Source organism: Coregonus clupeaformis, chromosome 25 (genome assembly GCF_020615455.1).
Source record: "Coregonus clupeaformis isolate EN_2021a chromosome 25, ASM2061545v1, whole genome shotgun sequence".
Lineage (NCBI taxonomy): Eukaryota > Metazoa > Chordata > Actinopteri > Salmoniformes > Salmonidae > Coregonus > Coregonus clupeaformis.
This window is the reverse complement of record NC_059216.1, coordinates 18,221,633-18,245,651: the sequence shown is the minus strand read 5'-3', so window position 1 is coordinate 18,245,651 and position 24,019 is coordinate 18,221,633. Positions and strand designations below refer to the sequence as shown.

At 45.1% G+C, this 24,019-nt stretch overlaps 1 protein-coding gene across 4 annotated transcripts in view; it reads left to right on the top strand.

Annotated features, from left to right (window-relative positions):
• LOC121539083 (alpha-actinin-1) overlaps nt 1–24,019 on the top strand; it is a 147,805-nt gene that overhangs the window by 115,026 nt on the left and 8,760 nt on the right. For all 4 annotated transcript variants that reach the window (XM_041847320.2, XM_041847322.2, XM_041847319.2 and 1 more), the window contains exons 9-19: nt 7,695–7,787; nt 8,757–8,882; nt 9,071–9,175; nt 9,597–9,744; nt 13,726–13,876; nt 16,240–16,348; nt 16,607–16,747; nt 17,227–17,409; nt 17,738–17,872; nt 19,060–19,239; nt 23,819–23,965. In XM_041847320.2, coding sequence (XP_041703254.1) covers nt 7,695–7,787; nt 8,757–8,882; nt 9,071–9,175; nt 9,597–9,744; nt 13,726–13,876; nt 16,240–16,348; nt 16,607–16,747; nt 17,227–17,409; nt 17,738–17,872; nt 19,060–19,239; nt 23,819–23,965 — 1,518 coding nt within the window. The remainder of the gene's footprint in view (nt 1–7,694; nt 7,788–8,756; nt 8,883–9,070; nt 9,176–9,596; nt 9,745–13,725; nt 13,877–16,239; nt 16,349–16,606; nt 16,748–17,226; nt 17,410–17,737; nt 17,873–19,059; nt 19,240–23,818; nt 23,966–24,019) is intronic.

Sequence of the window (24,019 nt, the reverse complement as noted above, 5' to 3'; positions counted from 1 at the left end):
AGTGTGGTTCCTGAGTTAATTAAGCAATTAACATCCCATCATGCTTAGGGGTTTAAAAATGCTCGGCTGGCCATTATTTTAGCTACCATTGCTATGCCCCCATAGGATGAAAATGCCCCCATCCCCAGGGCACGAGTGGTCACTGAATGGTTTGATGAGCATGAAAACGATGTAAACCATATGCCATGGGCCGTCTCAGTCACCAGACCTCAACCCAATTCAACACTTATGGAAGATTCTGGAGCGGTGCCAGAGTCAACAAAACATATGGCATTTCTCCTCTACGAATGGTGTCGCATCCCTCCAAAATAGAGTACCAGACACTTGTAGAAACTATGCCAAGGTAGAATATTCTCATATTTATGCTAAAACATTGTGATTTGAGTTGGGTGGTGTTTTTCCATTGGATCTCAACACATAGATGTTGTGTACGTGTGACACCCTTAGTCTCCACAATGTTAGATGATTGTCTCAGTGTAAGATGAGGACTTCCTAGTGTGTGGTACATCTAGAAACAAGATTCTGTTCAGCGTGTGTTCCATTTCTTCTTCTCTGATAACTGAGAGGAGCACAGAGGAGAGGGCTGCAGTTATATGAGGTCATTTCACTGGAGAGAAGACGAGCAGACCAGAACAGAAGAGCACATTGCAGCACACACACACACACACACACACATTGCAGCAGGCAGGCAGAGAGACCAGCTGTGTTTAAAATATGGAAAAAAGATGATGTGTTTCTAATTGGAAGCGAGGACGCAGTCACTGCCTGTCTTTACTATGGCATGGACAAGGAGAAGATTAGAAGAGTGTACAGGGGGCTGCGTCCCAAATGGCACCCTATTCCCTACATAGTGCACTTGACCGGAGCCCAATAGGCCCTGGTCTAAAGTAGTGCACTATGTAGGGAATATGGTGCCATTTGGGACACAGGGAATAGTATGAGCAGCATGTGGTGATGTGAAAGTCATCTTACATCAGAAGACTGGACACTATATAAAAACAGAATTACATCAGATGGAAATGATTATTACCATCCGTATGAATACTGTCATAGTACAAGGCATAGCACACCCTAAAAATGAGACCTTATGCCTCTGCTTGAATTGGGGGTATTACCAGTAAGTATGATGAAGTGTGGAAGAGTGGTAACCCCAGAAACAGTAGCGGTTGCTAATGGAGATGACAGAAACAGTAGTGGTTGCTAATGGAGACCCCTGAAACAGTAGTGGTTGCTAATGGAGACCCCTGAAACAGTAGTGGTTGCTAATGGAGACCCCTGAAACAGTAGTGGTTGCTAATGGAGAACCCTGAAACAGTAGTGGTTGCTAATGGAGACCCCTGAAACAGTAGTGGTTGCTAATGGAGATGACAGAAACAGTAGTGGTTGCTAATGGAGACCCCTGAAACAGTAGTGGTTGCTAATGGAGACCCCTGAAACAGTAGTGGTTGCTAATGGAGAACCCTGAAACAGTAGTGGTTGCTAATGGAGACCCCAGAAACAGTAGCGGTTGCTAATGGAGATGACAGAAACAGTAGTGGTTGCTAATGGAGATGACAGATACAGTAGTGGTTGCTAATGGAGACCCCAGAAACAGTAGCGGTTGCTAATGGAGATGACAGAAACAGTAGTGGTTGCTAATGGAGATGACAGAAACAGTAGTGGTTGCTAATGGAGATGACAGATACAGTAGTGGTTGCTAATGGAGATGACAGAAACAGTAGTGGTTGCTAATGGAGATGACAGAAACAGTAGCGGTTGCTAATGGAGATGACAGAAACAGTAGCGGTTGCTAATGGAGATGACAGAAACAGTAGTGGTTGCTAATGGAGACCCCTGAAACCGTAGTGGTTGCTAATGGAGACCCCTGAAACAGTAGTGGTTGCTAATGGAGAACCCTGAAACAGTAGTGGTTGCTAATGGAGACCCCAGTAAACAAACAAACAGATTAACAAAACAAACCTGGTCAGCCTGTAGACGATGACTGGAGCCTGTTGTCTCCCTGGTGTCTGACTATTCTGCTCCCCCTAATGGACCCTTTTGTCTCTGCACACCTTTACTCTGCTTTCTCTCCTTCCCTCTCTCCTTCTCCTCCTTCCTCTGTTCCCTGGGCAGACACCGTTAGCACGTTGAGGCCGGATGAGAAGGCCATCATTACTTACGTGTCGTGTTAGTACCACTCCTTCTCAGGAAAGCAGAGTACAGTACCACAGTGTTAGTACCACTCCTCCTCAGGAAAGCAGAAGGTGAGCTCCTCCCTCTAGATCACTAGAACCCACCATACCATTAGTCCTCTACCACTAGGAACCATGTCATAGTCCTTCCAATAGTCCTCTACCACTAGGAACCATGTCATAGTCCTTCCAATAGTCCTCTACCACTAGGAACCATGTCATAGTCCTTCCAATAGTCCTCTACCACTAGGAACCATGTCATAGTCCTTCCAATAGTCCTCTACCACTAGGAACCATGTCATAGTCCTTCCAATAGTCCTACTACTAGACCACCACTTTATCAGTTCTACTACTATCCGACCATAGTCCTGTTACCCCATGACTCAGTGTGTAGACTATAGTCCCCTGTTAAGTCTATACCCATGACTCAGTGTGTAGACTATAGTCCCCTGTTAAGTCTATACCCATGACTCAGTGTGTAGACTATAGTCCCCTGTTAAGTCTATACCCATGACTCAGTGTGTAGACTATAGTCCCCTGTTAAGTCTGTTACCCATGACTCAGTGTGTAGACTATAGTCCCCTGTTAAGTCTATACCCATGACTCAGTGTGTAGACTATAGTCCCCTGTTAAGTCTATACCCATGACTCAGTGTGTAGACTATAGTCCCCTGTTAAGTCTATACCCATGACTCAGTGTGTAGACTATAGTCCCCTGTTAAGTCTATACCCATGACTCAGTGTGTAGACTATAGTCCCCTGTTAAGTCTATACCCATGACTCAGTGTGTAGACTATAGTCCCCTGTTAAGTCTATACCCATGACTCAGTGTGTAGACTATAGTCCCCTGTTAAGTCTATACCCATGACTCAGTGTGTAGACTATAGTCCCCTGTTAAGTCTATACCCATGACTCAGTGTGTAGACTATAGTCCCCTGTTAAGTCTGTTACCCCATGACTCAGTGTGTAGACTATAGTCCCCTGTTAAGTCTGTTACCCCATGACTCAGTGTGTAGACTATAGTCCCCTGTTAAGTCTATACCCATGACTCAGTGTGTAGACTATAGTCCCCTGTTAAGTCTATACCCATGACTCAGTGTGTAGACTATAGTCCCCTGTTAAGTCTGTTACCCATGACTCAGTGTGTAGACTATAGTCCCCTGTTAAGTCTATACCCATGACTCAGTGTGTAGACTGTAGTCCCCTGTTAAGTCTGTTACCCCATGACTCAGTGTGTAGACTATAGTCCCCTGTTAAGTCTATACCCATGACTCAGTGTGTAGACTATAGTCCCCTGTTAAGTCTGTTACCCATGACTCAGTGTGTAGACTATAGTCCCCTGTTAAGTCTATACCCATGACTCAGTGTGTAGACTATAGTCCCCTGTTAAGTCTGTTACCCATGACTCAGTGTGTAGACTATAGTCCCCTGTTAAGTCTGTTACCCCATGACTCAGTGTGTAGACTATAGTCCCCTGTTAAGTCTATACCCATGACTCAGTGTGTAGACTATAGTCCCCTGTTAAGTCTGTTACCCATGACTCAGTGTGTAGACTATAGTCCCCTGTTAAGTCTATACCCATGACTCAGTGTGTAGACTATAGTCCCCTGTTAAGTCTATACCCATGACTCAGTGTGTAGACTATAGTCCCCTGTTAAGTCTGTTACCCATGACTCAGTGTGTAGACTATAGTCCCCTGTTAAGTCTATACCCATGACTCAGTGTGTAGACTATAGTCTCCTGTTAAGTCTGTTACCCATGACTCAGTGTGTAGACTATAGTCCCCTGTTAAGTCTATACCCATGACTCAGTGTGTAGACTATAGTCCCCTGTTAAGTCTATACCCATGACTCAGTGTGTAGACTATAGTCCCCTGTTAAGTCTGTTACCCATGACTCAGTGTGTAGACTATAGTCCCCTGTTAAGTCTATACCCATGACTCAGTGTGTAGATTATAGTCCCCTGTTAAGTCTATACCCATGACTCAGTGTGTAGACTGTAGTCCCCTGTTAAGTCTATACCCATGACTCAGTGTGTAGACTATAGTCCCCTGTTAAGTCTATACCCATGACTCAGTGTGTAGACTATAGTCCCCTGTTAAGTCTGTTACCCATGACTCAGTGTGTAGACTATAGTCCCCTGTTAAGTCTATACCCATGACTCAGTGTGTAGACTATAGTCCCCTGTTAAGTCTATACCCATGACTCAGTGTGTAGACTATAGTCCCCTGTTAAGTCTATACCCATGACTCAGTGTGTAGACTATAGTCCCCTGTTAAGTCTATACCCATGACTCAGTGTGTAGACTATAGTCCCCTGTTAAGTCTGTTACCCCATGACTCAGTGTGTAGACTGTAGTCCCCTGTTAAGTCTGTTACCCATGACTCAGTGTGTAGACTATAGTCCCCTGTTAAGTCTATACCCATGACTCAGTGTGTAGACTATAGTCCCCTGTTAAGTCTATACCCATGACTCAGTGTCTAGATTATAGTCCCCTGTTAAGTCTATACCCATGACTCAGTGTGTAGACTATAGTCCCCTGTTAAATCTGTTACCCCATGACTCAGTGTGTAGACTATAGTCCCCTGTTAAGTCTATACCCATGACTCAGTGTGTAGACTATAGTCCCCTGTTAAGTCTATACCCATGACTCAGTGTGTAGACTATAGTCCCCTGTTAAGTCTATACCCATGACTCAGTGTGTAGACTATAGTCCCCTGTTAAGTCTGTTACCCCATGACTCAGTGTGTAGACTATAGTCCCCTGTTAAGTCTATACCCATGACTCAGTGTGTAGACTATAGTCCCCTGTTAAGTCTATACCCATGACTCAGTGTGTAGACTATAGTCCCCTGTTAAGTCTATACCCATGACTCAGTGTGTAGACTATAGTCCCCTGTTAAGTCTATACCCATGACTCAGTGTGTAGACTATAGTCCCCTGTTAAGTCTATACCCATGACTCAGTGTGTAGACTATAGTCCCCTGTTAAGTCTGTTACCCATGACTCAGTGTGTAGACTATAGTCCCCTGTTAAGTCTGTTACCCATGACTCAGTGTGTAGACTATAGTCCCCTGTTAAGTCTGTTACCCATGACTCAGTGTGTAGACTATAGTCCCCTGTTAAGTCTATACCCATGACTCAGTGTGTAGACTATAGTCCCCTGTTAAGTCTATACCCATGACTCAGTGTGTAGACTATAGTCCCCTGTTAAGTCTGTTACCCCATGACTCAGTGTGTAGACTATAGTCCCCTGTTAAGTCTGTTACCCATGACTCAGTGTGTAGACTATAGTCCCCTGTTAAGTCTATACCCATGACTCAGTGTGTAGACTATAGTCCCCTGTTAAGTCTGTTACCCATGACTCAGTGTGTAGACTATAGTCCCCTGATAAGTCTATACCCATGACTCAGTGTGTAGACTACAGTCCCATGTTAAGTCTATACCCATGACTCAGTGTGAGACTATAGTCCCCTGTTAAGTCTATACCCATGACTCAGTGTGTAGACTATAGTCCCCTGTTAAGTCTGTTACCCCATGACTCAGTGTGTAGACTATAGTCCCCTGTTAAGTCTATACCCATGACTCAGTGTGTAGACTATAGTCCCCTGTTAAGTCTGTTACCCATGACTCAGTGTGTAGACTATAGTCCCCTGTTAAGTCTATACCCATGACTCAGTGTGTAGACTACAGTCCCATGTTAAGTCTATACCCATGACTCAGTGTGTAGACTATAGTCCCCTGTTAAGTCTATACCCATGACTCAGTGTGTAGACTATAGTCCCCTGTTAAGTCTATACCCATGACTCAGTGTGTAGACTATAGTCCCCTGTTAAGTCTATACCCATGACTCAGTGTGTAGACTATAGTCCCCTGTTAAGTCTATACCCATGACTCAGTGTGTAGACTATAGTCCCCTGTTAAGTCTGTTACCCCATGACTCAGTGTGTAGACTATAGTCCCCTGTTAAGTCTATACCCATGACTCAGTGTGTAGACTATAGTCCCCTGTTAAGTCTGTTACCCATGACTCAGTGCAGCTCAGTTTCCACCTCATTTTGTGGGCAGTGTGTACATAGCCTGTCTTCTCTTGAGAGCCAGGTCTGCCTACGGCGGCCTTTCTCAATAGCAAGGCTATGCTCACTGAGTCTGTACATAGTCAAAGCTTTCCTTAAGTTTGGGTCAGTCACAGTAGTCAGGTATTCTCCCACTGTGTACTCTCTGTTTAGGGGCAAATAGCATTCAAGTTTGCGCAGTTTTTTTGTTAATTCTTTCCAATGTGTCAAGTAATTATCTTTTAGTTTTCTCATGATTTGGTTGGGTGGCGTGGCGGGTGCGTGCGCGTGCATGGGGGGGCGCGGGATATTTTGGGAACCCCTGCCCATCTGTGTCCTAGGCTGTGCCTAATGCCTGTGTACGGTATCTCTCTGGGGTCCACCCTGATATAATTACATTTACTAGAACGGATAAACCCATATGTTGAAGTGGCTTCGTCCTATTTCTATTGTAATACCCAGTATATCTAGGAGAGCTATGTGTACCTCGCTAGCCCACTCGTCTGTTGTACTAACTTTGATGAAGAGATAGAAACATATAGGTAGAAAGAGAGAGAGAGAGAGATATCTAGATATATGATAGCTAGAGAGAGAGATATCTAGATAGATGATAGCTAGAGAGAGAGATATCTAGATAGATGATAGCTAGAGAGAGAGATATCTAGATAGATGATAGCTAGAGAGAGAGATATATCTAGATAGATGATAGCTAGAGAGAGAGAGATATCTAGATAGATGATAGCTAGAGAGAGATATATCTAGATAGATGATAGCTAGAGAGAGAGAGAGATAGCTAGAGAGAGAGAGATATCTAGATAGATGATAGCTAGAGAGAGAGAGATATCTAGATAGATGATAGCTAGAGAGAGAGAGAGATATCTAGATAGATGATAGCTAGAGAGAGAGAGATATCTAGATAGATGATAGCTAGAGAGAGAGATATCTAGATAGATGATAGCTAGAGAGAGAGAGATATCTAGATAGATGATAGCTAGAGAGAGAGAGATATCTAGATAGATGATAGCTAGAGAGAGCGAGAGATATCTAGATAGATGATAGCTAGAGAGAGCGAGAGATATCTAGATAGATGATAGCTAGAGAGAGAGAGATATCTAGATAGATGATAGCTAGAGAGAGAGAGATATCTAGATAGATGATAGCTAGAGAGAGAGAGATATCTAGATAGATGATAGCTAGAGAGAGAGAGATATATCTAGATAGACAGTTAGGTATCTAGAGAGAGAGAGAAAGAGAGTTAGATATCTAGATAGAGAGCGAGAAATAGTTAGATATCTAGATAGACAGGTATCTAGAGAGATAGACAGTTAAGTATCTAGAGAGAGCGATAGTTAGATATCTAGATATTATTTTAGCTTGATTCTGCAATGCAGCCATGTCATGTCTAACTCACTGACTACTGTAACAGTTCCCATGGTGATGATATAATGTATTCCTTCCTGTTCCTCCCCCAGGCGGAGACAGCGGCCAATAGGATCTGCAAGGTGTTGGCTGTGAACCAAGAGAATGAGCAGCTGATGGAGGACTACGAGAAGCTGGCTAGTGATGTGAGCCCTCTGTCCTCCTCCCCTTAATGTCCCTGCACCACCCCCTCTCCCACCTCTCTGCCCCCTCTCCCTGCTTCCCTCACCTCCTCCTCTCCTCTCCCTGCTCCCCTCACCTCCTCCTCTCCTCTCCCTGCTCCCCTCACCTCCTCCTCCTTCTTCTCCCAGTCCAGAGGCTTGTTGCTCTGACAGTGTAGAGACCGTAGAGACTCAGACCTCACCAGGTCACACCACACAGGTGACACGATGTTCAGGGTGACAACCAAGTATCAGAAATATACAACGATATGTTTAGGATGACCACCAAGTATCAGAAATATACAACAATATGTTTAGGATGACAACCAAGTATAATAAATATACAACACTATGTTTAGAATGATAACCAAGTATCAGATATATACAACAATATGTTTAGGAGGACAACCAAGTATCAGAAATATACAATATGTTTAGGAGGACAACCAAGTATCAGAAATATGATAAGTGTAAAGGCACAAAATGAGTAGCCTGGGTACCAGATCTGTTTGTGCCATCATGCCACTCCTTGAAACTCCTTGTCATGTTTAGCATGATAAGGAGTGGGTGGAATGATACCACAAACATATCTGGGTCCAGGCTAACAAATGAGAACAGCAGGTAGAATTGTGCTCAATGAATTAGCTTCCTACTTTCTGACTGTGCTAAATACATTAGTTATTCACTATTAGTAACAACATTCTCTCTCTCTCTCTCTCTCTCTCTCTCTCTCTCTCTCTCTCTTTCTCTCTGTCTTTCTTTCTCTCTCTCTCTCTCTCTCTCTCTCTCTTTCACTCTCTCTCTGTCTCTTTCACTCTCTCTCTCTCTCGCTCTCTCGCGCTCTCTCTCTCTCCATTCCCTTTCTCATTGTTTTAACCTCACCTTTACCACTCCTTGTTTGCCCTTGCTGCCCCATTATACCTGCACTGTCTGTCCCCTCTCCCTAAATCATAGCTCTTGGAGTGGATCCGTCGCACCATCCCCTGGCTGGAGAACCGTGCCCCAGAGAACACCATGCAGGCTATGCAGCAGAAGCTGGAAGACTTCAGGGACTATCGCCGCCAACACAAACCCCCCAAGGTTTGATTCCCGCTGGGGGCCAACGCCCACTTGGATTGTTATAATCGTGTCACTAATTCCTTATTCTGTATTTTGTGTTGTATGAAGGAGGGTTGACCTTTTAAAAGAGACAACGGTTTAATAATAATACGAAAAATGTATGCAAGTGTGACTGTTAAATGATGTGTGTTTTTTACTATGATATTAAGGTCCAGGAGAAGTGCCAGCTGGAGATTAACTTCAACACCCTGCAGACCAAGCTGAGGCTGAGCAACAGGCCTGCCTTCATGCCTTCTGAGGGGAAGATGGTGTCAGTATGTAGCCTAGTTGGTATACTACATAGTGCACTAAACACATACCTCTCTCTCTCTCTCTCTCTCTCTCTCTCTCTCTCTCTCTCTCTCTCTCTCTCTCTCTCTCTCTCTCTCCCCCTCTCTCTCTCCCTCTCTCTCTCTCTCTCTCTAACTCTCTCTCCCTCTCTCTTTCTCTCTCCCTCCCTCTCTTTCTATCTCTTTCTCTCCCCCTGTCTTTCTCTCTCTCTGTCTTCACATGCTTCCTCTGTCTACCACGCTGATGCTGATGCTGATGCTGGGTCCTGTCTGTTTGGTTGTGTGTTACAGTGTCTCTGTTCAGTAGAAACTGGGAAAAGGGAAAACCTGCAACTCACTGAAATATTCTTTAAGTTTCTATGTTCTTTAGCAGCACAAGCCGAGGTCCAACTCTATTTCTGTGCAGGACGTCTCTAACGCGTGGGGCGGTCTGGAGGGGGCGGAGAAGGGTTATGAGGAGTGGCTCCTCAACGAGATACGTCGGCTGGAGAGACTCGACCACCTGGCCGAGAAGTTTCGGCAGAAAGCAGCCATCCACGAAGCCTGGACTGAAGGTACCAGAGCAAGGCTAAGCACTTCTATTTCCTTTTGACCATTTTGATTGAAAACAAACATTATAAGTGACCTTAAGGGGCAATCCGCAGTTAAAACAATAACAAAACTCTTCCTCGCCACTGTTTCGGCCACTCGCCAATTCATATACATAGCTATGGATTTAAGGACTGATCATCCATGATATCAACATTTTAGTTTTAACCATGTTTTGAGAATATATAATGTTATATTTGTATTTTATTATTTTTTTAGGGGGTAGATCAGCTTTAATATTGCAGATAGATTGTGGCTTCCATCAACGTAATTGTCCGCATCATTTCCAATCCCCCATATATTTTTTTGGGGTAAATATATTTATATATACAGTACCAGTCAAAAGTTTGGACACACCTATTAATTCAAGGGTTTTTCAATATTTTTACTATGTTCTACATTGTAGAATAATAGTGAAGACATCGAAACTATTAAATAACATGTATGGAACATGTAGTAACCAAAAAAGTGTTAAACAAATCAAAAATATATTTTAGATTTTAGATTCTTCAAATAGCCACCCTTTGCCTCGATGACAGCTTTGCACACTCTTGGCATTCTCTCAACCAGCTTCATGAGGTAGTCACCTGGAATGCATTTCAATTAACAGGTGTGCCTTCTTAAAAGTTAATTTGTGGAATTTCTTTCCTTCTTAATGTGTTTGAGCCAATCAGTTGTGTTGTGACAAGGTAGGGGGGGTATACAGAAGATAGTCCTATTTGGTAAAATACCAAGTCCATATTATGGCAAGAACAGCTCAAATAAGCAAAGAGAAACAACAGGCCATTATTACGTTAAGACATGAAGGTCAGTCAATACGGAACATTTCAAGAACTTTGAAAGTTTCTTCAAGTGCAGTCGCAAAAACCATCAAGCGCTATGATGAAACTGGCTTTCATGAGGACCGCCACAGGAATGGAAGACCCAGAGTTACCTCTGCTGCAGAGGATAAGTTCATTAGAGTTACCAGCCTCAGAAATTGCAGCCCAAATAAATGCTTCACAGAGTTCAAACACATCTCAACATCAACTGTTCAGAGGAGACTGTGTGAATCAGGCCTTCATGGTCAAATTGCAGCAAAGAAACCACTACTAAAGGACACCAATAAGAAGAAGAGACTTGCTTGGGCCAAGAAACACGAGCAATGGACATTAGACTGGTGGAAATGTGTCCTTTGATCTGGTGTCCAAATTGGAGATTTTTGGTTCCAACCGCCATGTCTTTGTGAGACGCGGTGTGGGTGAACGGATGATCTCTGCATGTGAATTTCCCACCGTAAAGCATAGAGGAGGAGGTGTTATGGTGTGGGGGTGCTTTGCTGGTGACACTGACTGTGATTTATATAGAATTCAAGGCACACATAACCAGCATGGCTACCACAGCATTCTGCAGCAATACACCATCCCATCTGGATTGGGCTTAGTGGGACAATCATTTGGTTTTCAACAGGACAATGACCCAACACACCTCCAGGCTGTGTAAGGGCTATTTAACATGAAGGAGAGTGATGGAGTGCTGCATCAGATGACCTGGCCTCCACAATCCCCCGATCTCAACCCAATTGAGATGGTTTGGGATGAGTCGGACCGCAGAGTGAAGGAAAAGCAGCCAACAAGTGCTCAGCATATGTGGGAACTCCTTCAAGACTGTTGGAAAAGCTTTCCAGGTGAAGCTGGTTGAGAGAATGCCAAGAGTGTGCAAAGCTGTCAAGGCAAAGGGTGGCTATTTGAAGAATCTCAAATATAAAATATATTTAGATTTGTTTAACACTTTTTTGGTTACTACATGAGTTTTGATGTCTTCACTATTATTCTACAATGTAGAAAATAGTTAAAATAAAGAAAAACCCTTGAATGAGTAGGTGTGTCCAAACCTTTGACTGGTACTGTATATAAAAAATATATTAGTAACACACCAAAGAAAACCATTAGTAACACACTACGCCGTCATGGATTAAAATCCTGCAGCGCACGCAAGGTCCCCCTGCTCAAGCCAGCGCATGTCCAGGCCCGTCTGAAGTTTGGCAATGACCATCTGGATGATCCAGAGGAGGAATGGGAGAAGGTCATGTGGTCTGATGAGACAAAAATATAGTTTTTTGGTCTAAACTCCACTCGCCGTGTTTGGAGGAAGAAGAAGGATGAGTACAACCCCAAGAACACCATCACAACCGTGAAGCATGGAGGTGGAAACATCATTCTTTGGGGATGCTTTTCTGCAAAGGGGACAGGACAACTGCTCCGTATTGAGGGGAGGATGGATGGGGCCATGTATCGCGAGATCTTGGCCAACAACCTCCTTCCCTCAGTAAGAGCATTGAAGATGGGTCGTGGCTGGGTCTTCCAGCATGACAACGACCCAAAACACACAGCCAGGGCAACTAAGGAGTGGCTCCGGAAGAAGCATCTCAAGGTCCTGGAGTGGCCTAGCCAGTCTCCAGACCTGAACCCAATAGAAAATCTTTGGAGGGAGCTGAAAGTCCGTGTTGCCCAGCGACAGCCCCGAAACCTGAAGGATCTGGAGAAGGTCTGTATGGAGGAGTGGGCCAAAATCCCTGCTGCTGTGTGTGCAAACCTGGTCAAGACCTACAGGAAACGTATGATCTCTGTAATTGCAAACAAAGGTTTCTGTACCAAATATTAAGTTATGCTTTTCTGATGTATCAAATACTTATGTCATGCAATAAAATGCAAATTAATTACTTAAAAATCATACAATGTGATTTTCTGGATTTTTGTTTTAGATTCCGTCTCTCACAGTTGAAGTGTACCTATGATAACAATTACAGACCTCTACATGCTTTGTAAGTAGGAAAACCTGCAAAATCGGCAGTGTATCAAATACTTGTTCTCCCCACTGTATGTATATATATATATATATATATATATAATAATATTTATAAATATATAAAAAATCCTGTTTATCCTATTTTCCATAATTAACAAATAATATTCGTAATAATGTAGGCAGTTCATGCAAAGGATTGTTACCTCTAACCATTACAAAAATTACATTTTTGGCAAGCAATTATTATTTTAGCAAAAACTGGCAAAAATGGGAAGATTTGATGAACCATTGTCAATTCCTAAGTGATGGAGATCAGATCCACCCCCTTCCCCTGAAACACACACACGCTGGTCCCCCGTTGTAACCATTTTTCCCAAGCATCTCTGTGCAGTCAGACCTTTTGATTATTTTGTGCCACCAGGGCCACAATAATATGCCCCCTTCTCCGATTGTCCGAGTGTGACCCCCTCCCCATGGGTTACTGCAGCCAGTGTTGCCAGCACTGCCACTACCTGGGTGGGGGTACCCCACCGGAATCCCCACCGGCTAGGTACAAGGTCGTCAAGGTTCTCATTAGCAGCTTTGAGAATTTCCTTGTATATAATGCTCTCCCATCAGGGGGCTCTGGCTTTATAGGACCAACCCTGACAGGCAGGCTCAGAAATTTGAGGGGGCGGTGCTGCTTTAGTGGGTCTCTGACCACATCCATCTTTCTGTCTCCGCTGTGTGTAGGCTACTTACAGTAGGTCCATTAAACAGATAAGGACTATACAGTGTTTGTTTACATTTACTTTGTTTACAAACATTGAAGTAAAAACAAGCTTTTATTTTGGGTTCTGATGGGGTACGACAGTTGAACTTAGCTCATGAGACATTTATAAGTTATATTTATCAAGAATCAATGAGTACACATCATTAATTTATACGTCCAAAACTGGATGTACAGTAGAAACTGCAGATTGCCCCTTTAATTTTTACCCATAAATGATTTGATATGGAATTTAAGATCACTGTGTGCATTACATTAAACATGTATCATGTCCTCTTTTATCTGGTTTTGTTCAACATACTGTAGATTCTGTATTAGTGTACTTACTTTATCAATTTTCTATTGGCCCTTTATATTGATGTGTGATGTGCGTCTCCGTCTCCCCCTGCAGGTAAGGAGGAGATGCTGCAGGCGCGGGACTTTGAGACGGCCTCTCTGTCTGAGATCAAGGCTCTGCTGAAGAAACATGAGGCCTTCGAGAGCGACCTGGCTGCGCACCAGGACCGCGTAGAGCAGATAGCTGCCATCGCACAGGAGCTAAAGTAAGGGGGAGGGAGGGAGGGAGGGAGAGAGGGAGGGAGGGAGGGAGGGAGGGAGGGAGAGAGGGAGGGAGGGAGTTAAATTAAAGAGGGATGGGTGGAGGGAGGGATGGAGGGAGGGGTGGAGGGGTGTACAGTGATCTGCCCGCTCACCAGGACAGAGTGGAGCAGATAGCAGCCATCGCATAGGAGTTAAAGGAGGGAGGGAGGGAGGGAGGTATACTTTGTAAGAGATCAATAACGGCAAAACAGATAACCACAGTAGTAACAATCATCTAACTGTCCAATTAGAAAATCTGTGCACACTCACAGGGTTGTTTGGCAGTTTCAATCGCTATCTTTCCTCCACTATCTTTACAAAGGGGATGGTATAACATGGTTATAGGGCTGTTATAACATGGTTATAGGAGGGCTGTTATAACGTGGTTATAGGGCTGTTATAATGTGGTTATAGGGCTGTTATAACATGGTTATAGTGGTTATAACATGGTTATAGGGCTGTTATAACATGGTTATATATGGTTATAGGGCTGTTATAACATGGTTATAGGGCTGTTATAACGTGGTTATAGGGCTGTTATAACATGGTGGTTATAGGGCTGTTATAACGTGGTGGTTATAGGGCTGTTATAACGTGGTTATAGGGCTGTTATAACATGGTTATAGGGCTGTTATAACGTGGTTATAGTGGTTATAACGTGGTTATAGTGGTTATAACGTGGTTATATGGCTGTTATAACGTGGTTATAGTGGTTATAACGTGGTTATAGGGCTGTTATAACGTGGTTATAGTGGTTATAACGTGGTTATAGGGCTGTTATAACATGGTTATAGAGCTGTTATAACGTGGTTATAGGGCTGTTATAACGTGGTTATAGGGCTGTTATAACATGGTTATAGTGGTTATAACGTGGTTATAGGGCTGTTATAACATGGTTATATATGGTTATAGGGCTGTTATAACATGGTTATAGGGCTGTTATAACGTGGTTATAGGGCTGTTATAACGTGGTTATAGGGCTGTTATAACATGGTTATAGGAGGGCTGTTATAACGTGGTTATAGGGCTGTTATAATGTGGTTATAGGGCTGTTATAACATGGTTATAGTGGTTATAACATGGTTATAGGGCTGTTATAACATGGTTATATATGGTTATAGGGCTGTTATAACATGGTTATAGGGCTGTTATAACGTGGTTATAGGGCTGTTATAACATGGTGGTTATAGGGCTGTTATAACGTGGTGGTTATAGGGCTGTTATAACGTGGTTATAGGGCTGTTATAACATGGTTATAGGGCTGTTATAACGTGGTTATAGTGGTTATAACGTGGTTATAGTGGTTATAACGTGGTTATATGGCTGTTATAACGTGGTTATAGTGGTTATAACGTGGTTATAGGGCTGTTATAACGTGGTTATAGTGGTTATAACGTGGTTATAGGGCTGTTATAACATGGTTATAGAGCTGTTATAACGTGGTTATAGGGCTGTTATAACGTGGTTATAGGGCTGTTATAACATGGTTATAGTGGTTATAACGTGGTTATAGGGCTGTTATAACATGGTTATATATGGTTATAGGGCTGTTATAACATGGTTATAGGGCTGTTATAACGTGGTTATAGGGCTGTTATAACGTGGTTATAGGGCTGTTATAACATGGTTATAGGGCTGTTATAACGTGGTTATAGGGCTGTTATAACGTGGTTATAGGGCTGTTATAACATGGTTATAGAGCTGTTATAACGTGGTTATAGGGCTGTTATAACGTGGTTATAGGGCTGTTATAACGTGGTTATAGGGCTGTTATAACGTGGTTATAGGGCTGTTATAACATGGTTATAGAGCTGTTATAACGTGGTTATAGGGCTGTTATAACATGGTTATAGGGCTGTTATAACGTGGTTATAGGGCTGTTATAACGTGGTTATAGGGCTGTTATAACGTGGTTATAGGGCTGTTATAACGTGGTTATAGTGGTTATAACATGGTTATAGGGCTGTTATAACGTGGTTATAGAGCTGTTATAACGTGGTTATAGGGCTGTTATAACGTGGTTATAGGGCTGTTATAACGTGGTTATAGGGCTGTTATAACATGGTTATAGGGCTGTTATAACATGGTTATAGGGCTGTTATAACATGGTGGTTATAGGGCTGTTATAACGTGGTTATAGGGCTGTTATAACGTGGTTATAGGGCTGTTATAACGTGGTTATAGGGCTGTTATAACGTGGTTATAGGGCTGTTATAACATGGTTATAGGGCTGTTATAACGTGGTTATAGGGCTGTTATAACGTGGTTATAGTGGTTATAACGTGGTTATAGGGCTGTTATAACGTCTCTCTGTCTTGTCCCCCAGTGAGCTAGACTACTATGACTCCCCCAGTGTGAATGCTCGATGCCAGAGGATATGCGACCAATGGGATGCCCTAGGAGCCCTGACCCAGAAACGAAGCGAGGCCCTGCAGGTACTGAGGGAGGCCAGAGCCCAAGCCCCTCAGACGGGCTCAAAGGAATGACTGTCCAATACTGACTATATGAAATATTTGATTCATTTATTTGACTGGGACCATGTACTATAAACATTGCCCCAGCTTTGAGCTACATAGGTCATTCTCATCTGATGTCCTTGTGTTCAATGCAGTCAATTCACTTTCTTCTTGCTCCCAGCCTAACAATGCACCGACTGTTTTCTTTCTCTCTCGCTCTCTGTGTGTCTGAAACAGAGAACTGAGAAGCTTCTGGAGACCATAGACCAGTTATATCTCGAGTTTGCCAAACGAGCTGCTCCGTTCAACAACTGGATGGAGGGCGCCATGGAGGACCTGCAGGACACCTTCATCGTCCACACCATAGAGGAAATACAGGTTAGCGCACACACACACACACACAGATTTAAACACACAATTCTTGGCATGTTTTGATCGTGTGTGTGCGTTTGTGTATGCCTGTGTGTGTGCGTTTGTGTATGCCTGTGTGTGTGTGTGTGTGTGTGTGTACTCCTGTGTGTGTGTGTGTGTGTGTGTGTGTGTATGCCTGTGTGTGTGTATGCCTGTGTGTGTGTATGCCTGTGTGTGTGTATGCCTGTGTGTGTGTGTGTGTGTGTGTATGCCTGTGTGTGTGTGTGTGTGTGTTATGCCTGTGTGTGTGTGTGTGTGTGTGTGTGTGTGTATGCCTGTGTGTGTGTGTATGCCTGTGTGTGTGTGTGTGTGTGTGTATGCCTGTGTGTGTGTGTGTGTGTATGCCTGTGTGTGTGTGTGTGTGTGTATGCCTGTGTGTGTGTGTATGCCTGTGTGTGTGTGTGTGTGTGTGTGTGTATGCCTGTGTATCTCTCTCTCCCTCCCAGGGTCTCAGTACAGCCCATGAGCAGTTTAAGGCCACTCTCCCTGAGGCGGATAAGGAACGCGGTGCCATCCTGGGCATTCACAATGAGATCGCCAAGATAGTGGCCACCTACCATGTGAACATGGCCGGCACCAACCCCTACACCACCATCAACCCTCAGGAGATCAACGCCAAGTGGGACAAGGTACACTAGCAACTAGAGTCCGGTAACACTCCCAAAATTCCAAGGTTCTCCAGAAATCCTAGTTGGAGGATTCCTGGACTTATTAGCATCGCATCGGGTGTTAAACCTCACCAGGTGACCTAGGTACATTTAACATTTTAGTCATTTAGCAGAGCGACTTACAGTTAGTGAGTGCATAAATTTTTTTATACTGTACCATCTAGTGTCCGGGTGTTAAACCTCACCAGGTGACCTAGGTAGAGCTGGTACTTAGGTAGCAGAGGGTGAGATAAAACGAGCCATTATGGCTCTAACTAGGTGTCTGTCCCCTTGTCTGTCACCCCCCCAGGTGAGACAGCTGGTGCCACAGAGGGACCAGGCTCTGATCGAAGAGCACGCCCGGCAGCAGAACAACGAGCGTCTCCGCAGGCAGTTCGCCAACCAGGCCAACGTCATCGGGCCCTGGATCCAGACCAAGATGGAGGTCAGTCCACACACTTTATCCTAGACCTAACCCCCTGAGCTCTAACCTTTACCCCTAACCCAACCAGGCCAACGTCGTCGGGCCCTGGATCCAAACCAAAATGGAGGTGACCCAGAGTAGAGAACCAGAATGTTCTATTAATTTTTTTTCTATGGTCCAAAGTCCAGGCAGAGCAGAGCAGAGATTACCATTAGTACTGGTATTAGAACTTACTGTCTCCAAAGGACTTGGACTCAGAATAAAGGACTCTGAATGCTAGGGACCTGTGACTGGACTTGGACTCAGAATAAAGGACTCTGAATGCTAGGGACTTGTGACTGGATTTGGACTCAGAATAAAGGACTCTGAATGCTAGGGACTTGTGACTGGACTTGGACTCAGAATAAAGGACTCTGAATGCTAGGGACTTGTGACTGGACTTGGACTCAGAATAAAGGACTCTGAATGCTAGGGACTTGTGACTGGACTTGGACTCAGAATAAAGGACTCTGAATGCTAGGGACTTGTGACTGGACTTGGACTCAGAATAAAGGACTCTGAATGCTAGGGACTTGTGACTGGACTTGGACTCAGAATAAAGGACTCTGAATGCTATGGACTTGTGACTGGACTTGGACTTGAGGTTTAGTGACTTGACTACAACACTGGTATCCTGGCTGTACAACCCACATCTCATATTACCAGACCCTGCCATCCGGCTGGAAGGACCACAATGAAAAAGTGTGCCACCTCATAGGGTCTCAGAGAGAGGTGCTGGTTTAGATAGGAGCGGTCGGCCTGGGGCCGGGTTAGAGGTGAGATGATGACCGGTAGGAGACAGACCAGAGCAGTTTTGGTTCTTTGTTCTCATGCCTGTTTTTCACAAACCAATTCAAACAGTTTCTGTTCTCTAGTCTCAAGTCTCTCCAGTTGGGTTTTAACCCTCCCTCTCCTATGGATGTTTTCATACTCAGCAGAATGGTTTAACTCAAACATTCTCTCTATTCTACATTTGAGTCATTTTAGCAGACGCTCTTATCCAGAGAGACTTACAGTTAGTGAGTGCATACATTTTTCATACTGGTCCCCCCGTGGGAATCGAACCCACAACCCTGGCGTTGCAAGCGCCATGCTCTACCAACTGAGCTACACGGTTCTCCAGTTGGTTTTGCTGAACCCCCTCCTCCTCCATGTTTCTCTGTCTGTAGGAGATTGGTCGTATCTCCATCGAGATGCACGGAACCCTGGAGGATCAGCTGACCCACCTCCGCCAATACGAGAAGAACATTGTCAACTACAAGCCAAAGATCGACCAATTGGAGGGAGACCACCAGCTGATTCAGGAAGCTCTCATCTTCGACAACAAGCACACCAACTACACCATGGAGGTAATAAAGTCAATTATATTTCTATCTGTATTTATTATGGATCCCCATTAGTTCCTGCTAAGGCAGCAGCTACTCTTCCTGGGGTTTATTATGGATCCCCATTAGTTCCTGCTAAGGCAGCAGCTGCTCTTCCTGGGGTTTATTATGGATCCCCATTAGTTCCTGCTAAGGCAGCAGCTACTCTTCCTGGGGTTTATTATGGATCCCCATGAGTTCCTGCCAAGGCAGCAGCTACTCTTCCTGGGGTTTATTATGGATCCCCATTAGTTCCTGCCAAGGCAGCAGCTACTCTTCCTGGGGTTTATTATGGATCCCCATTAGTTCCTGCCAAGGCAGCAGCTACTCTTCCTGGGGTTTATTATGGATCCCCATTAGTTCCTGCCAAGGCAGCAGCTACTCTTCCTGGGGTTTATTATGGATCCCCATTAGTTCCTGCCAAGGCAGCAGCTACTCTTCCTGGGGTTTATTATGGATCCCCATGAGTTCCTGCCAAGGCAGCAGCTACTCTTCCTGGGGTTTATTATGGATCCCCATTAGTTCCTGCCAAGGCAGCAGCTACTCTTCCTGGGGTTTATTATGGATCCCCATTAGTTCCTGCCAAGGCAGCAGCTACTCTTCCTGGGGTTTATTATGGATCCCCATTAGTTCCTGCCAAGGCAGCAGCTACTCTTCCTGGGGTTTATTATGGATCCCCATTAGTTCCTGCCAAGGCAGCAGCTACTCTTCCTGGGGTTTATTATGGATCCCCATTAGTTCCTGCCAAGGCAGCAGCTACTATTCCTGGGGTTTATTATGGATCCCCTTTAGTTCCTGCCAAGGCAGCAGCTACTCTTCCTGGGGTTTATTATGGATCCCCATTAGTTCCTGCCAAGGCAGCAGCTACTCTTCCTGGGGTTTATTATGGATCCCCTTTAGTTCCTGCCAAGGCAGCAGCTACTCTTCCTGGGGTTTATTATGGATCCCCATTAGTTCCTGCCAAGGCAGCAGCTACTCTTCCTGGGGTTTATTATGGATCCCCATTAGTTCCTGCCAAGGCAGCAGCTACTCTTCCTGGGGTTTATTATGGATCCCCATTAGTTCCTGCCAAGGCAGCAGCTACTCTTCCTGGGGTTTATTATGGATCCCCATTAGTTCCTGCCAAGGCAGCAGCTACTCTTCCTGGGGTTTATTATGGATCCCCATTAGTTCCTGCCAAGGCAGCAGCTACTCTTCCTGGGGTTTATTATGGATCCCCATTAGTTCCTGCCAAGGCAGCAGCTACTCTTCCTGGGGTTTATTATGGATCCCCATTAGTTCCTGCCAAGGCAGCAGCTACTCTTCCTGGGGTTTATTATGGATCCCCATTAGTTCCTGCCAAGGCAGCAGCTACTCTTCCTGGGGTTTATTATGGATCCCCATTAGTTCCTGCCAAGGCAGCAGCTACTCTTCCTGGGGTTTATTATGGATCCCCATTAGTTCCTGCCAAGGCAGCAGCTACTCTTCCTGGGGTTTATTATGGATCCCCATTAGTTCCTGCCAAGGCAGCGCTACTCTTCCTGGGGTTTATTATGGATCCCCATTAGTTCCTGCCAAGGCAGCAGCTACTCTTCCTGGGGTTTATTGTGGATCCCCATTAGTTCCCTGCCAAGGCAGCAGCTACTCTTCCTGGGGTTTATTATGGATCCCCATTAGTTCCTGCCAAGGCAGCAGCTACTCTTCCTGGGGTTTATTATGGATCCCCATTAGTTCCTGCCAAGGCAGCAGCTACTCTTCCTGGGGTTTATTATGGATCCCCTTTAGTTCCTGCCAAGGCAGCAGCTACTCTTCCTGGGGTTTATTATGGATCCCCATTAGTTCCTGCCAAGGCAGCAGCTACTCTTCCTGGGGTTTATTATGGATCCGCTTTAGTTCCTGCCAAGGCAGCAGCTACTCTTCCTGGGGTTTATTATGGATCCCCATTAGTTCCTGCCAAGGCAGCAGCTACTCTTCCTGGGGGTTTATTATGGATCCCCATTAGTTCCTGCCAAGGCAGCAGCTACTCTTCCTGGGGTTTATTATGGATCCCCATTAGTTCCTGCCAAGGCAGCAGCTACTCTTCCTGGGGTTTATTATGGATCCCCATTAGTTCCTGCCAAGGCAGCAGCTACTCTTCCTGGGGTTTATTATGGATCCCCATTAGTTCCTGCCAAGGCAGCAGCTACTCTTCCTGGGGTTTATTATGGATCCCCATTAGTTCCTGCCAAGGCAGCAGCTACTCTTCCTGGGGTTTATTATGGATCCCCATTAGTTCCTGCCAAGGCAGCAGCTACTCTTCCTGGGGTTTATTATGGATCCCCATTAGTTCCTGCCAAGGCAGCAGCTACTCTTCCTGGGGTTTATTATGGATCCCCATTAGTTCCTGCCAAGGCAGCAGCTACTCTTCCTGGGGTTTATTATGGATCCCCATTAGTTCCTGCCAAGGCAGCAGCTACTCTTCCTGGGGTTTATTATGGATCCCCATTAGTTCCTGCCAAGGCAGCAGCTACTCTTCCTGGGGTTTATTATGGATCCCCATTAGTTCCTGCCAAGGCAGCAGCTACTCTTCCTGGGGTTTATTATGGATCCCCATTAGTTCCTGCCAAGGCAGCAGCTACTCTTCCTGGGGTTTATTATGGATCCCCATTAGTTCCTGCCAAGGCAGCAGCTACTCTTCCTGGGGTTTATTATGGATCCCCTTTAGTTCCTGCCAAGGCAGCAGCTACTCTTCCTGGGGTTTATTATGGATCCCCATTAGTTCCTGCCAAGGCAGCAGCTACTCTTCCTGGGGTTTATTATGGATCCCCTTTAGTTCCTGCCAAGGCAGCAGCTACTCTTCCTGGGGTTTATTATGGATCCCCATTAGTTCCTGCCAAGGCAGCAGCTACTCTTCCTGGGGTTTATTTGGATCCCCATTAGTTCCTGCCAAGGCAGCAGCTACTCTTCCTGGGGTTTATTATGGATCCCCATTAGTTCCCTGCCAAGGCAGCAGCTACTCTTCCTGGGGTTTATTATGGATCCCCATTAGTTCCTGCCAAGGCAGCAGCTACTCTTCCTGGGGTTTATTGTGGATCCCCATTAGTTCCTGCCAAGGCAGCAGCTACTCTTCCTGGGGTTTATTATGGATCCCCATTAGTTCCTGCCAAGGCAGCAGCTGCTCTTCCTGGGGTTTATTATGGATCCCCATTAGTTCCTGCCAAGGCAGCAGCTGCTCTTCCTGGGGTTTATTATGGATCCCCATTAGTTCCTGCCAAGGCATCAGCTGCTCTTCCTGGGGTTTATTATGGATCCCCATGAGTTCCTGCCAAGGCAGCAGCTGCTCTTCCTGGGGTTTATTATGGATCCCCATTAGTTCCTGCCAAGGCATCAGCTGCTCTTCCTGGGGTTTATTATGGATCCCCATTAGTTCCTGCCAAGGCATCAGCTGCTCTACCTGGGGTTTATTATGGATCCCCATTAGTTCCTGCCAAGGCAGCAGCTACTCTTCCTGGGGTTTATTATGGATCCCCATTAGTTCCTGCCAAGGCAGCAGCTACTCTTCCTGGGGTTTATTATGGATCCCCATTAGTTCCTGCCAAGGCAGCAGCTACTCTTCCTGGGGTTTATTTTGGATCCCCATTAGTTCCCGCCAAGGCAGCAGCTACTCTTCCTGGGGTTTATTATGGATCCCCATTAGTTCCCGCCAAGGCAGCAGCTACTCTTCCTGGGGTTTATTATGGATCCCCATTAGTTCCCGCCAAGGCAGCAGCTACTCTTCCTGGGGTTTATTATGGATCCCCATTAGTTCCCGCCAAGGCAGCAGCTACTCTTCCTGGGGTTTATTATGGATCCCCATTAGTTCCTGCCAAGGCAGCAGCTACTCTTCCTGGGGTTTATTATGGATCCCCATTAGTTCCTGCCAAGGCAGCAGCTACTCTTCCTGGGGTTTATTATGGATCCCCATTAGTTCCTGCCAAGGCAGCAGCTACTCTTCCTGGGGTCCGGCAAAATTAAGGCAGTTATAACAATTTTAAAACATTACAATACATTCATTACAGAATTCACAACACACTAAGTGTGTGCCCTCAGGCCCATACTCCACTACCACATATCTACAACACAAAATCCATGTGTACGTGTGTGTATAGTGTATAGTGTGTATGCATGTGTCTATACCCTTGTGTGTGTCTCTTCACAGTCCCCGCTGTTCCATAAGGTGTATTTTTATCTGTTTTTTAAAAATCTGATTCTACTGCTTGCATCAGTTACCTGATGTGGAATAGAGTTCCATGTAGTCATGGCTCTATGTAGTACTGTGCGCCTCCCATAGTCTGTTCTGGACTTGGGGACTGTGAAGAGACCTCTGGTGGCATGTCTTGTGGGGTATGCATGGGTGTCTGAGCTGTGTGCCAGTCGTTTAAACAGACAGCTCGGTGCTTTCAACATGTCAATGTCTCTCACAAATATCCACCATACTGGGAACAATGTTTGCTTTGACATATCGAGATCGGGTACAATTCTTATTGACAACTAGAGAACCTTCAGAATACGTTTTTGAATGTGTGACCTTACGATGACAATCTTGGGTCTTACCCCCCCCCTGCAGCATATCCGTGTGGGCTGGGAGCAGCTCCTGACCACCATCGCCAGAACCATCAATGAGATCGAGAACCAGATTCTGACGAGGGACGCCAAGGGCATCAGCCAGGACCAGATGAACGAGTTCAGAGCCTCCTTCAACCACTTCGACAGGGTCAGTTTCACAGAGAATGCAGGGAGGATGAGGTTTTTCAGTACACTCATTGTC